The sequence below is a fragment of the Schistosoma haematobium genome, chromosome 3, assembly GCF_000699445.3.
Source record: "Schistosoma haematobium chromosome 3, whole genome shotgun sequence".
Classification (NCBI taxonomy): Eukaryota; Metazoa; Platyhelminthes; class Trematoda; order Strigeidida; family Schistosomatidae; genus Schistosoma; species Schistosoma haematobium.
The window spans coordinates 19,118,517-19,132,077 of NC_067198.1; the positions used below are offsets into that span (position 1 = coordinate 19,118,517).

At 29.9% G+C, this 13,561-nt stretch overlaps 1 protein-coding gene across 1 annotated transcript in view; it reads right to left on the reverse strand.

Moving 5' to 3' along the window:
* HCN1_5 (anaphase-promoting complex subunit Hcn1) overlaps positions 1-13,561 on the reverse strand; it is a gene marked incomplete at both ends in the record, with an annotated part of 75,341 nt that overhangs the window by 14,629 nt on the left and 47,151 nt on the right. The window contains 3 exons of the mRNA XM_035731640.2: positions 6,401-6,619; positions 9,296-9,445; positions 13,223-13,320. Of these exons, the coding sequence (XP_035585755.2) occupies positions 6,401-6,619; positions 9,296-9,445; positions 13,223-13,320 (467 nt within the window). The remainder of the gene's footprint in view (positions 1-6,400; positions 6,620-9,295; positions 9,446-13,222; positions 13,321-13,561) is intronic.

Here is a 13,561-nt window from a genome sequence, read left to right on the forward strand (position 1 = left end):
CTATTACTATTATTAGTATTATTATCTCAATTAATTAGAGAATTGAGATGGTGGAGAAGATTTGTAGCTCAGGCGGACGATTTTCGTGGAGATGAAAGCTTCACGACCAAACCATCCAGCTCAGAGAACAAAACTCCACCATATATAGAGAATTACATTACCTTATAAACCATTCATTTAATAAGATAATAAATTATCTGAATGTTTTTTAGATAACATGTAATAAGTGCTTTAGGTATTAATTATAAAGAAATTTACATTTATTTGAATATACATAAATATATATTCAGTTTTATTCTGTACTAAGAAATTAATCATTTTCAACTGTATCACAACATGATTATTAACAATAACATCAAAAAGAACCAGAATAATTTGGTATTTATAGAAAATCAGTTTTCGTTTAAGTATCCTTATTATTATTATTATCATTATATCAATATTATTACTATTATTATCATTACTAGTATTATTATTATTATTTAAAAGTAATTACATTGAATGAATTAACACATTAATAAAGACCTTTTAGTCATGTAGAAACTTTTTGATGAAAAAATTATTTTTTATTAATTGTCAAGATGTCATAGGAAATTTTGTTTATATGATGTAATTTAATGTAATTTGAGTGTCGGAAAGATAAACAAGGTAAGTAAATGTAGATTTAATAAAGTTATTTTTTCTAGATTTTGATTGAATGTTTTTTCTTTTTCTTGCTCTTCTTCTTCTTCTTTAAAATTATGTTTATAAGCGCAATCTCATAAGAGTATCATATTTAACAGTATTATTATTACTATTATTAATAGTACTAAATTTGAAAATAAATCTGATTCTTTATCAAGTTTGTTAGTTTAGGAGGAGAAAATTTTTACTGTTAGATTTAGTGGAGTAATTAACAAAAATAGTAAAATTGGGAATATAAATATTTGGGAAGACGATACACGTCTATCGAAATCACATCAACAGTATTTAAAGTGTGCTATACTAGTAAATTAAAGCCGAACCACTAATACTACTGATGTTTTATGAATATATATGTAGAAATCACTCATGACTGACCTATAAATCTCCAATATTACAACTTTACTAAATGAATATTGATAATGTTTGTCCAAGTCGTACTTGATAAATTGGACCAACACAATAAAAATTGACGGTTTTATTAAGAACATTTTGAGATCATTTCAGGTAACAAACTTTTAAGATCTTAACTCAGTATTTTTTTACACTAAGGAAAGTGGCGTAATGACAGTGAAAGTGTAAAATTTAGTTTTCTTTATAATCCGACGTAATGAAGGCTTAAAAAGCTTAGAGAATAAGAAAAATCTAGAAAAAAACTAGAAAAAAGAGTTCATTATTTATCAGATAATGTATTATATCGCGTTATGATGCGCATCGCAAATCAAGGTGAAAATAAATACACAATAATTAACCTAGTTACCTCATGACTAGATATACAGTGACCCCTTCTGATAATAAAAATCTGCTAACTAGTAACTGACTTCAAGAAGCATTTCCTGGAGTTCCAGTGAGAAGCCGTGACCAGTGGAGTCCAACCAGGTCTGTTGTAAGATATCAGCCCACTGCAGACTATGGTGTACGGTAATGCAGTTTCCTGGATTGTTTAAGGTTAGTAAGTAACATCTTTTGATGCCTGCCAGCTCAGCGCTCTAGTGGCTAGGCGCTCGCGCGCGATACTGATAGGTCCTGGGTTCGAATCTCGCGGGGAGTGGGATCGTGGATTTACACTGCCGAGGAGTCCCATACTAGGACGAAACGGCCATCCAGCTCTTCCAGGTTTCCCATGGTGGTCTAGCTTCAATTGACTCATGATGTCAACTATTGAAATTTCTAAAATCTCCACAAGGCCCCTTTTGATAATCATTAATCATCAAACAGAAACCACTATACATTGCACAGGCTCTAGCAATTATCACGATGTTCATGACAATATATTTAGTGTTTTTTAGCCCAGGATTGCATATAAGTATCCTGTTCGTAACTAAACAATGTGAGCTATTATAAAAGCTTAAGTTAAACCACAACTTAGTTGACTTCTGGGATTTCAGCATTTCTGTATGAGAAGAGACTGACTATACCTATTCGTCTATTTGCGATTCCAAAACCCATTGACAGTATAAATCTCAAACTCAAATTCAACATGATTCTTTATGTGTTTACATTCTGATATGGATTTAACTAAACTTATAATCACAAACCATCACATGTATTTGTAAGTTAAATAATTATTTTATAAAGTTGAGTATTAAAGTGAATGTCATTTTAACTCTGTTTTGATTTGAGCCTTCTTTTTTTTCTGTCAAAACCTTTTTATCGCTTTGAGTTATATAACGTGAAAGGAACAAATTTAAACGAATACTTGGTAACTGTCTGTTTCATTTGTAATAAATAGATTTTATGCCATATAATTCAATGAAAAATAATTGCCTTAATAAACTATTTCTGTTGGAAGGTATAATATGTATTTTAAATTTAATGGTAGACAAAATATTTGTGAACCATTAACACAATAGGGATAAACCGTTTGTTTAAGCTTCTGAAAAGAAAAAAAAAGAGATGTGTGATTTTATGTTTGTTATCTGGAATGTTTTTTAGTTTTAATTTTGTTAACACATATTGAAGAACATATGTTTGAAGAATGGTTATTTTTTTCTTTAATAATGGAATGAATTTTTAAATAAACACTTGGAAATAGTTCATCTAATCTCCTTTCAAGCATTTATCTTTGGGTAGTATACGCTGTATGATATACCTTTAAATAAAACAGTATATTTTTCAAATGATTCCCATATGTGTTTTTTTTCTAATGGTAATCTCAAAGATTAAAACAAAAAAGAAGTTGACTAATGTAGTTCTATTATTTCAAGTTAGGTTGTAAAATATCAGTAGTGTTTAATGTTTGGTACTACTGTATATAACATTTTAAATATGTTCAAAACATGTGATTAAAACATTACTTCACAATAAGATAATCGTAAATTTGATTTGAACCGCGAGTCTACTAGATGATAGTTAACCATTCAAATCTCAAGCTTCATAAAACTCATGCTAGTAGTGTTGTTTGTGCAAATCATAGAGGTGATGATTCACCTAAATTTCCTATATTAGCATCCATCATTTATAGTACTAACGTTCAAAACGTTTACTTTGTTAAGTAATAAGAAAAAAATTCGTGTAAAAAAAATTTAAGCAATAAGTCAGTCAATGAAGGATTCTCTGCGTACATTATTATTAAATTGTTGTAATTCAGTAATTGGATTTTAGTAAGCAAGTAAATCAACAAAATATCCTACATTGTATTTTAAACATCCAGTATTATTTAGTTGTTATTCATATGATCACTGAACTTTTTCCTGAATCTCCTGACCTATTTGGTACATTTCAATTTCTATTAATTTAGGTCGATTTTTAATTTTGGAGTTAAATCAGTACATTTATTGTGACTGACCTGGTTAGGAAGTTTATAAAAACTTTGCTCCTCTTTGTGTTATCCCTTTTTAAGATTTGACAATTTTCACTGTCAAACATATATCCACAGTTGTTTACATGTCTTATTACCTGAGTTAGAAAAACCAGAAAGAACTAAGCCAACAACTAATTCATTGAAGAAGTCAATCGGAATTGATGTGTAAAGGATGAAAAGACAATAACCGATTGAATTACATTTGACAAAACAAGCTTTCAGTGACTCGTGATGAAATTCCAGTTGCTTACTTCTATCTGACGTAAATCTCGATAACGTTGTCTAGGAACAGAATAATAACTTCATTGTTAAACTTTTTATCTCAGAGAAAGCATTTCCAAATTCCCTAAGTCGCACAATCTCTTGATTTTTTAAATGATTCCTAACGTTTCTACGATATACTATTATAGTTTCTGAGTTGCAACTTGTGACCCCGTATTATGACGTCAAATAGTTGAGTTTATAATATATATATATACAAAAGTCCTGTTGACTACCGAATCATTCGTGTGTTGGTAAATCTAACTTTTCTAATGTGAAGTCTGTTTACATAAATGTTATAGTAGTTCATTATTTCTTAATACTTTCATAAAGCATCATCTTAACTCAGGAAAAAAATAGTCATTACACTTTTATCATATCCAAAGCAAAATTCTAATCGATTCATCGTTTAGCTTATATTATTTCTGTTGTTAATTTTATCATTTCGTGATCAATTTACTCGATACAATAATTTAGATCATGCAAAACAACACTGTTATTTAGTTTTTAAGTTATATCATCTTACAGATTTTATATGTAGTTATTATGAAACTGTCGTTATTAATATATTTGTAATGATGGGTTGCGCATGATCATGGATCGATTGGAGTTAGACATTAACAACGTTGGATGCCAGCTAGCTCAGTGGTCTAGAGATTAAGCGTTTACACGTGAGACCGAAGGTTCTGGGTTAGAGTCCAACATGCTGGATCGAGGATATGCACTGCTGAAGAGTCACAATTTATTGATCACTGAGTGGTGATCAATGTCATGTTTGTCTAGTCCTTATTAATGCAGATCGAATGCTATCGGTCATGTTGCAATGTGGCCACCAGTCTAGGTGACATGACACTGCGGGCACTATGTATTGGGATTTTAGATGGTGGTTGGAGGTAGTCAACAGGAAACCCTGGACCCGAGTTCCGTGCTACTTGGCACTCGTCAGTAAGGTGTACCTGTAATCTTGAGGGAACTGGTGCTCCTTGACGGATTCGATCTCGTGTCACCCAGCTTCACAGTCAGAGACGTTACCACTGAGCTATCCGAGCCGTGACTAACCTCCTGTAGGACTGAGATGTAATCACAATTGATTGATCACCACCCAGTGATCAGTCAGTCGCGGCTCGGATAGCTCAGTGGTAACGTCTCTGACTGTGAAGCTGGGTGACACGAGATCGAATCCGTCAGGGAGCACCAGTTCCCTCAAGATTACAGGTACACCTTACTGACGAGTGCCAAGTAGCACGAAACTCGGGTCCAGGGTTTCCTGTTGACTACCTTCAACCACCATCTAAAACTGCTGAAGAGTCTCTTACTAGGATGAAACGGACATCCAGTCCTTTCAAGATTTCAATAGTGGTCTAGCTTAGATCAAATCATGAATTCAACTATTAAAATAGTATTTATAATTGTCAAATAAACTATGTAAAAGAAAAACAACTGAAATCTTATTAATGATGGAATATTTTTGCATCAAACGTGTTCATTTGTGTTCATTACCACAAGCCTGTTTGGTGGTTGTTTTCATCACAATGGAGTGTTGAAATCATGAAAATTAACGATATTTTTAAATGTAAATTAATTAAATGATTTATTTGTTGATTGTTTATAGAATTTTATCTCTCCATCCTTCTCTTTATTTCTTGTATAATTACAAAAAATTTCACAAATTCATTTCATCTCATTCGATCTGCGTAATTTTTATTGATCTTGAAAATTATAAATTACACTAATGCATTAAAAAAATTACAGTTTGATAATGAAATAACTAAATCTTTCTATTCTGTTCATTCAGATCGGCAATCTGTCCAATCATTTTCCTGTAAGTCTGTTTTAAGAATAATTATTTTATCAGTCAAGGATCATCTCACGTGAAATTTGTATCGACAGGATCGTAATTATATATATATATATATATATATATATATATATATATATATATAGACATTAGTATGTTTTGGAAAGAAGGCTTATTTAAGTGAACTATGGGTTCAATAACTTCACCACGATGCTCTACAATTATAAATTCATAACTGCCGTATTACAGTGACGAAAATAAAGCATACATATTTATATTGTGATTGAATTTAATTAGAACGTTTGTTTAGATAGTAAAATTTAGTATTGATTACGCCCAAAATAATATGTCCAAATATGTCATCTGTAAATTTAAAGGGTCATTTCAAAGGGAGTGGAAAAATGAGCTGTTAGGTATCGAGTTATAACAAATGTAGTGAAACAAATCATGTGAATATGATCCGAAATAGGCGAATTGCGATTATGATTATGCAGTTCGTTTTAACGACGTTTATCCTATATGATTGGTGATTATGTTGTAGGATAGTTGAGAAAAAATCTAGCATAATCAATAAATAGCGTTATTTGTTCTGAACTTGTAGTTAGCCAACACCTAATCAAAAAAACTAAACAATCTCAATTTTTAACTAATTGTATACCATCATGGTGAAGCTGTTGAACGCTTTGTTCTCACAAAAATATTTATTTCTAAGGACTACTTTATGAGAATTTTGAAATTACCAAAGTTATATAAAGTACATTATCCTTCAGTTCACAGATTTTGTTTTTTTCTTTATTTATCCTCAACGCGCAATAAAAATTTAATTGGTTATACAACAAGATACAAACATAACACACCTTCTCCCTATAAAGCCTTTTAGACGTATCGAATGACTGAATTAACGCTGCAGCATGACCAACAAATAATGCATAACAAGTTGCACCACTCATCATGCTAACAATTGTTATCCATGCTTCACCAATACTTGTAGGTGGAAAACGACCATAACCAATGGAAAGCATATGCGACATAGCTTTGAACAATGCCCATGTATACTGTTGGAACCAATCTGCATTCTAATATGAAAACAATAGAATTAAATAGGTTGCATTTTTATTTTAAATAAATCATGAGAGTAACAAGGTGATTAAATTTTGTTTTATTCAAGATAAATTTGTGTAAACATCTGAGAAATTACCCATGATATCTCAGTGAACACCTGAAGATAACTAAATGTTTATTTATAAAATGAATACTGTAAAGCTCTATACTTTTAAACTCGTTTAGACGAAACAGTAATGGAGTGACACAATTCAAAAATTTTAATCCTTTCTGTAGTTGATGACTCCATGATAACCTTCATCTAGTGTTGATATTATTTAGTTTTCAACCCACTATACGTTTCATCAGTTATTTTACCGTAATTTCCAACTATCCGGTAAAACAGATTATTTGCCTTTAAAATGATCTGATCTAAGATGATACTATGGTGTGTGTTACTGTTGTCAACAGATAAAAGTAATATGCGTTACCAATGGAGAGTAGATTGCCTGGCGGTAGAAGGTTGAGAAAATCGAAAAGAAGAGAACGATAACAGAGAGTGATTGGTATGGAAACGAATGAACAACAAAGTCTGAGACACTGAATGAAAATTTTGCAAATGAAGTATTTACAGCATGTTTCTCAGATTTTACAAAGATATTCTGTAATGTATTAAAATACACTCAGTTTCCCCCACAATACTGTCTCTGTCATACGTTTATTGGCATCAGCGAACTATTTTGTAACGAGCTTAGAAAATATACAGTTTTTTAATTGTATTTGATTATACATAAAAGATTTGGCTTGTAAATCGTCAGAACACATGGTTTGAAATGACATCTTAAAGCTCGATTTGTCTGTGACATCAGTAAAACTACATAACAGTGTAGGATCAATCAATTTAGAGGTTTATGGGCTTCTTAAGTCCGCAATTGACCAGTCTCTTGTTGGTATATATGCATCCACTATCCATCTTTGTTTATAAAGCTTGTGATAGAAGACAGTATAGAGGCAATCGGCACAGTATACAAATATTCCAACAACAGACTGATCAATTGCAGTGCAAAACAACAATCAGAAGATAAAAGAAAGCAACACCAAGTGATTTATTTATTGTTATCATCATTAATGTTTAAACGATAAAAAATAGATTCATTCTCAAGCAAATGCAATTTTTTTCAGACAGGTGTTTTGACACTTGATATTGGAGATATGTGTAAAAGAAATTTTATGTTCCAGTTTATTAGTATTAACTGCCTTATCAATCTATTTATACTTGATTACATGATTTGTAGTCTAAGACTAAAGTAGGAAAGCTCGTCCTTCATGTTGTGTCTTGAGGAGTGACTTTCAGTAAACTCATAGTTTTTCCACAGATCTTGATCCGCCCTATATTTATCAGATATTAATAAGTATTCACTATATTTTACTAGATTAGTCTTTATTTCAATATGTTGTTAAGCGGAGCATAAAATAGAACGTTCATCAAACGATGAACAATCTCCGCTTATAATGAGACATCGTGCTGATATGATTACTATTTATGTAAGTTACTCAAGTGTCTTAGAAAATGACTTGATGTTTATTATTATTTCCTTTGGAAAGATTAGTGTTGGAAGGTATTTAAAGTATGTATTAGTAACCTGGGGACAAACATAAATGTATATTTTTCTACAGAAAGTAGTCTGTGGAATTATGAACCTTAATTATGTCTCAAGAATGCAACGCAGTTTTTCAATGCTGGTTTAGAGATATGACTATCTCACAGCAATAACCGATGGAATAACATTTACGTAAGATCTAGCAAATTTGTATAATGAATATAGTGGATAAGTATTCACTTATAATGCACATGCATACAATTCGATTATTCAATTTCTTAGTTTTCAAATAATCAAGTCAGATGTTATAACCATAGAGTGAATCACAAGATATTTTAAGTTTTATTTAAACTAAAATATATATCTAAGCAATGAGTTTACTTTTCAAAATTCCCTAAGTTTATCAACGTTTACTGAATGACAGTGTTCTGAGCAGTTCATTTATAGAAGTGATAAAGTTTCCAATTAATCATATCTTACATTACATTACAGAAATAATAAGCGAATAGAACTTGATTATTATATTTGAAAAAAAGTTATGGTTATGTAGTTGACAAATAATCTGGCCTAAAACATGTTCAAATATTAGACTCAAATTGAAACTAATAATTAAAATTACAACATTAAGTGGATCAGTCATGTATAAAACTCCATATCAATACATTAGTCATATTGATTTTATAAAACTTCTATAAAGTAAACTATCCGACTGTCCAGACCTATGTGATTAGTTAGAAATTTACCGACAGTGATTTCCAGCTTTATATGAAAAAAAATATTGATTTTTTCTAAAAAAGTATATAAGTACTATATTGATGCCGAGATGTGATATTCACACTTCTTTCATCAAATCTCTTAATAATAATTTATAATACAATTTAAGAGTATTGACAAATTAAAAACAGTCTAAATAATGTCGGGTGGAAAAAAACATACATTTGAAGTGAATAAAAAAATGACTTTGAAATGTCCTAAATACATTTTATACTTCACTGATAAAACAAGACATACACACACACAAAAAGAAACAACATTATTTAATACTATTCCATATTCAGTAAACATTCACTTGAATTAACAAAAAAAATACGAAAACATTATATTACTCACTTCTAATTTACAACGTTTCACCCATGAATCTGGAGGAAAATCCATAAGCATTGGAATTAAATATTGTAAACATGCATTCCAATGTCCAAGTAATAACATTAATAAAACTAAATTAAATATTCCCATAAATTTGCTTGCAATATTTAAAAACTAAAAAAGAAAAAATAAATTTTTTTATATAAACATTTAATTAAATCAAATCATATTTCTATAATTTAAGCAAACATTCTTATGTATTTTTCTTGAAAAAAAAATACTGTGGTGTGTGCTACTTATATTGACATAAGTAGTATGTGACGCTACTCGTGAACGGAATGTCTGGTAGCAGAGAGACAAGAGGATCGAACAGTAAATAATGGAAACAGAATGCAATTTACATGAAAATGCAAAAACAATGAAATCTGAGTCATTTTGAGACAATTGATGGAGATTTTGCAAATTAAGCATTTACATTATGATTGTTAGATTTTATTAACGAGTCCTATAATTTTTTGTTAAACACATTTGATTGTCACCACCGGTGTTCTTGTTCACTACAATACTACTTATATAAATAGATTTCTTCTCCTAAGAATCTTTAAAAATTAATTCAGTAGATTTTTACAAATTTCATATGATTATTTAGTATATCTTTATATACTTACTATACATTAAAACATATATTCTATTGATGAATGTAAATTTTAAATATATTTTGAAAAAATATAAACAATTATTTAAATGTGAAATATATTTACAAATAATTGTAAAATATTTTATAATAAATACAAAGATGAACAGTGGCTAGTAGTGGAATTCAGGACGAGCGTTTCGTCCTATTTGAGATTCGTCAACTGGTTGTACCTGCATTTCAGAGTTCATTTTCACTCTTGGACTCAAGCCCAGTACCGATATCCACTTAGCTACTAGAGTCCTGATAGCCACTCGCATGTACAATCGGATGAAGTTTTATTTCACTTGATGTTGTTTTACTTGTATATTCCCATTGTTATTTGGGACTATAATTGGTCAGTCTCCTAATGACATATGTGCATACTGTGCGTATTGCCTCGATATTACCTTAATTCGCAAGCATTATATGCAAGGTTGGATAGTGGCTAACAGTGGAATCCGGAAAGAGCGTTTTGTCCTATTTGATTACCAGAACTCAATAGCTAAGGGAACAACGCGATGGCGTTTGAAGCGAACGGTGCCGGATTTGACTCACAGAGTGAACACCAACTCTCAGATGCAGGTACATCCAGCTAACGAGTTTGAAATACGACGAAACGCGTGTCCTGGATTCTACTGTTAGCCACCATCCATCTTTGCTTATAATGCTTGTGACTTAAGGCTATATCGAGTCAATCCACACAGGATGCATACATGCCAATAAGAGATTCATGAATAGTAGCTCTAAGCATCAATGGTAAAATTCAAACAAACAATACCAAGTGAATTTATTCCATATTAAATTGGATTTAAAAAGATTCTATGAAATCCAACTGACTTACATAATTGAAATAGTTATACAATTTTCTTTCAAGAGTAATTAAATTAAACCTTTTCTCTTACTATAAAATATAGTAAATTTTATAGAATACTTTCTCAACTAAAACGTTTTTAACTAGATTTTATTTTTTGAAATAGATAATTTCACTTAATATTTTATGCTTTGACTTTTCAAACGTTCATTTAATCTGATATAGTCTCTTTTCTTTATCTAATTTCTTTAGTTTTCATATTTATTAGTGAGATGGTAGGAAAGATTTCTAGTATAGGTCAATGATTTCAATGTAATTTCGTTCATTAAAAGTATTTATTAGTCTTTAATAAACATTGTTTTGTTTTCTATGTATTTATATTCGTTGGTCATACAATATTATTGGATTGTATAATAACAAGATCTTTAGAAAAAACGATAGTGGCTTGTTCTGAAAGAAAATTTTTATATATAAATACATATATCTAGCAAATTCCTTTCGTTTTATTTGAAATCATAAATAAACTGATTGTTATTATAGCTTTACTGAGTTTTTCAAAAAGATAATACAAATGACCATTCTTATAATTTTAAAATAACGGTAATGATAATACCGAGAAGGTTATATGTATGTTGTTTACTGGGGTGAAACAGTCGTCCGGTGCTTCCAGACTTTTATTGGTGGTCTAAGATTGATCGATTAATGATTTCAACGACATAAAGACGATAGTTTGATCTATTGAAATCCACTGCAGAATATAATTTTTCTCTCAGTACATTATATTTCTAATGAGAACTTTATTTCAGTGAATTGTGGTCATGATCATGATTTTTTATTTTAATATATAACTCGATTGAACAGTTATTAAGTATACAACAGTTGAAAGGTGATTAAGTTCTTGATTGCCTATGCGTTACTTATATGCAGATTTATTTAAATCTGATATTTATGGTTCTACAATGCACTTCAATCTTAATATGATGTATTGTTCCATTGAGATTATGAAATAGCCTAAATTAGGTCACAGACGGATACTTGGAAACAACAAACAGCTGTTTTGTCCTGGAATGGGGCTTCACATTGCTGATCATTCGAGACTTACTCATTGTGACTAGAAATAAAGTACTTCTTCTTGCGCACCAGCGCTTGTCCTATCAAGCATTGAAATGGTGTCCAAGACTGCAAATCCCTAATTTCAATCAGTTTGCGACAGTGAGTAACTATCTCTTTTTGTGATGTAACCCCTGACCACATGTAACATGGTTAAAATCTAGTCCCAGTTATTCCTTAGAACTCCGCGAGTTTCCTCCCGAAGTTAATGACTAGTGATTATATGATGATTTACAGTAAATGGTTTATGGAAATTATTGAATGCTATGAAGATCACGAAACAACCTAAACTAGACAATTATCCAAAGCCTGGAGGCATTGAGCAGCTATTTCAGTAATCGTCTAACTTATTTGGGTTTGTCATCTCAATAACATTCAATGTCAATTACACCCCCTTATGCTGATGTATTTTGCGTTACTCTAGACAAATGAGCCTAACTTCTAAAGTAATATAGCTTCGAAGGAAATTTCTATTTTTTCTTATGTTGCAACAGATTAGTTCGAAAATTTAATTCACGAAAACATGAAATACAATATCAAATACTCTTTACAGTAGTAAACAATTTATTTGCACATCAGATGTTGCATGATAGATAGAATAATGTTTTTAATCCGTTTATACAGTTATACTTTTTAATTGTTTTCATGTAAATAGTTTTAAAAGCTTAAACACGATTGATCATTCATAGAGTTTCTTTTAACCGGGATTTTTACATTAACTTCATTGAATTTATGATCACAGTAAAAACATATCGCTCAAAACAAAATCAAAGTATTGAAGATAATTGCTTAAACTACTAATACTCTTAAGCTATTATTAAGGCTTCTAAACATTTCTATTGTGTAGGTTGTTATGAAATCGAATTCCAAATGTTTATACAAATATTAATGGATATTTGTAATTTATATTTTTCGGTATATGACAGAAAACATTTTGTAATTTGTAAACATTTTTCATTTGGATATGTATATTCATAAAGTTTTATGAACAAATAACCAGATAACTAACGCCAAAGAATAATATACATAAACAGTTCATTGAACGTTTTTCTAACATTAACTGCTTATATTATCAATAAAGATTAACTAGTTGAATCGTGATTAAAAGTTGATAGTTACAACATCAAAACCTAATTATTCACTATACATATATGAATTTAAAGCAAAATTACATGATCGGATTAAATGGATCCATATATCCATCCAATTGATTATGTAATCTTATAAGTTTATTAAAATAAAGAAAATTTCTTTCAATCATTTTAATTCTTTCAATGTTAGAAATTTTTTTTAAAAAAATGCACTAATTACAATAACAGATAAATTAGAAATTTTTGAAAAAAAAATTTCTTACTTCTTCCCATTGACTGACATATCGTACTAAACGAGTAAGTCTTAATAAGCGTAACATGCTTAGTAATTTAGCCAAACGTAAAATTCTCAATGTACGCCCTATGATTTTATAATAAGGAAAATAAAAACAATACTTGTTTTAAACAAATAACAATTATATATATAAAGAAATAAACTATTAACCTATTCAAACTGTTTTAGATAATTGAATTAATTAAAAAAATGTTTTGTAATCCAATTTTATATAATCTGGATTGAATAGATGTTATGAAATTATAGAATAAACTATGGTTAGAAATTTAATTTCAATCATATAATTTGTTTGTTTGCTCAGTTAAAG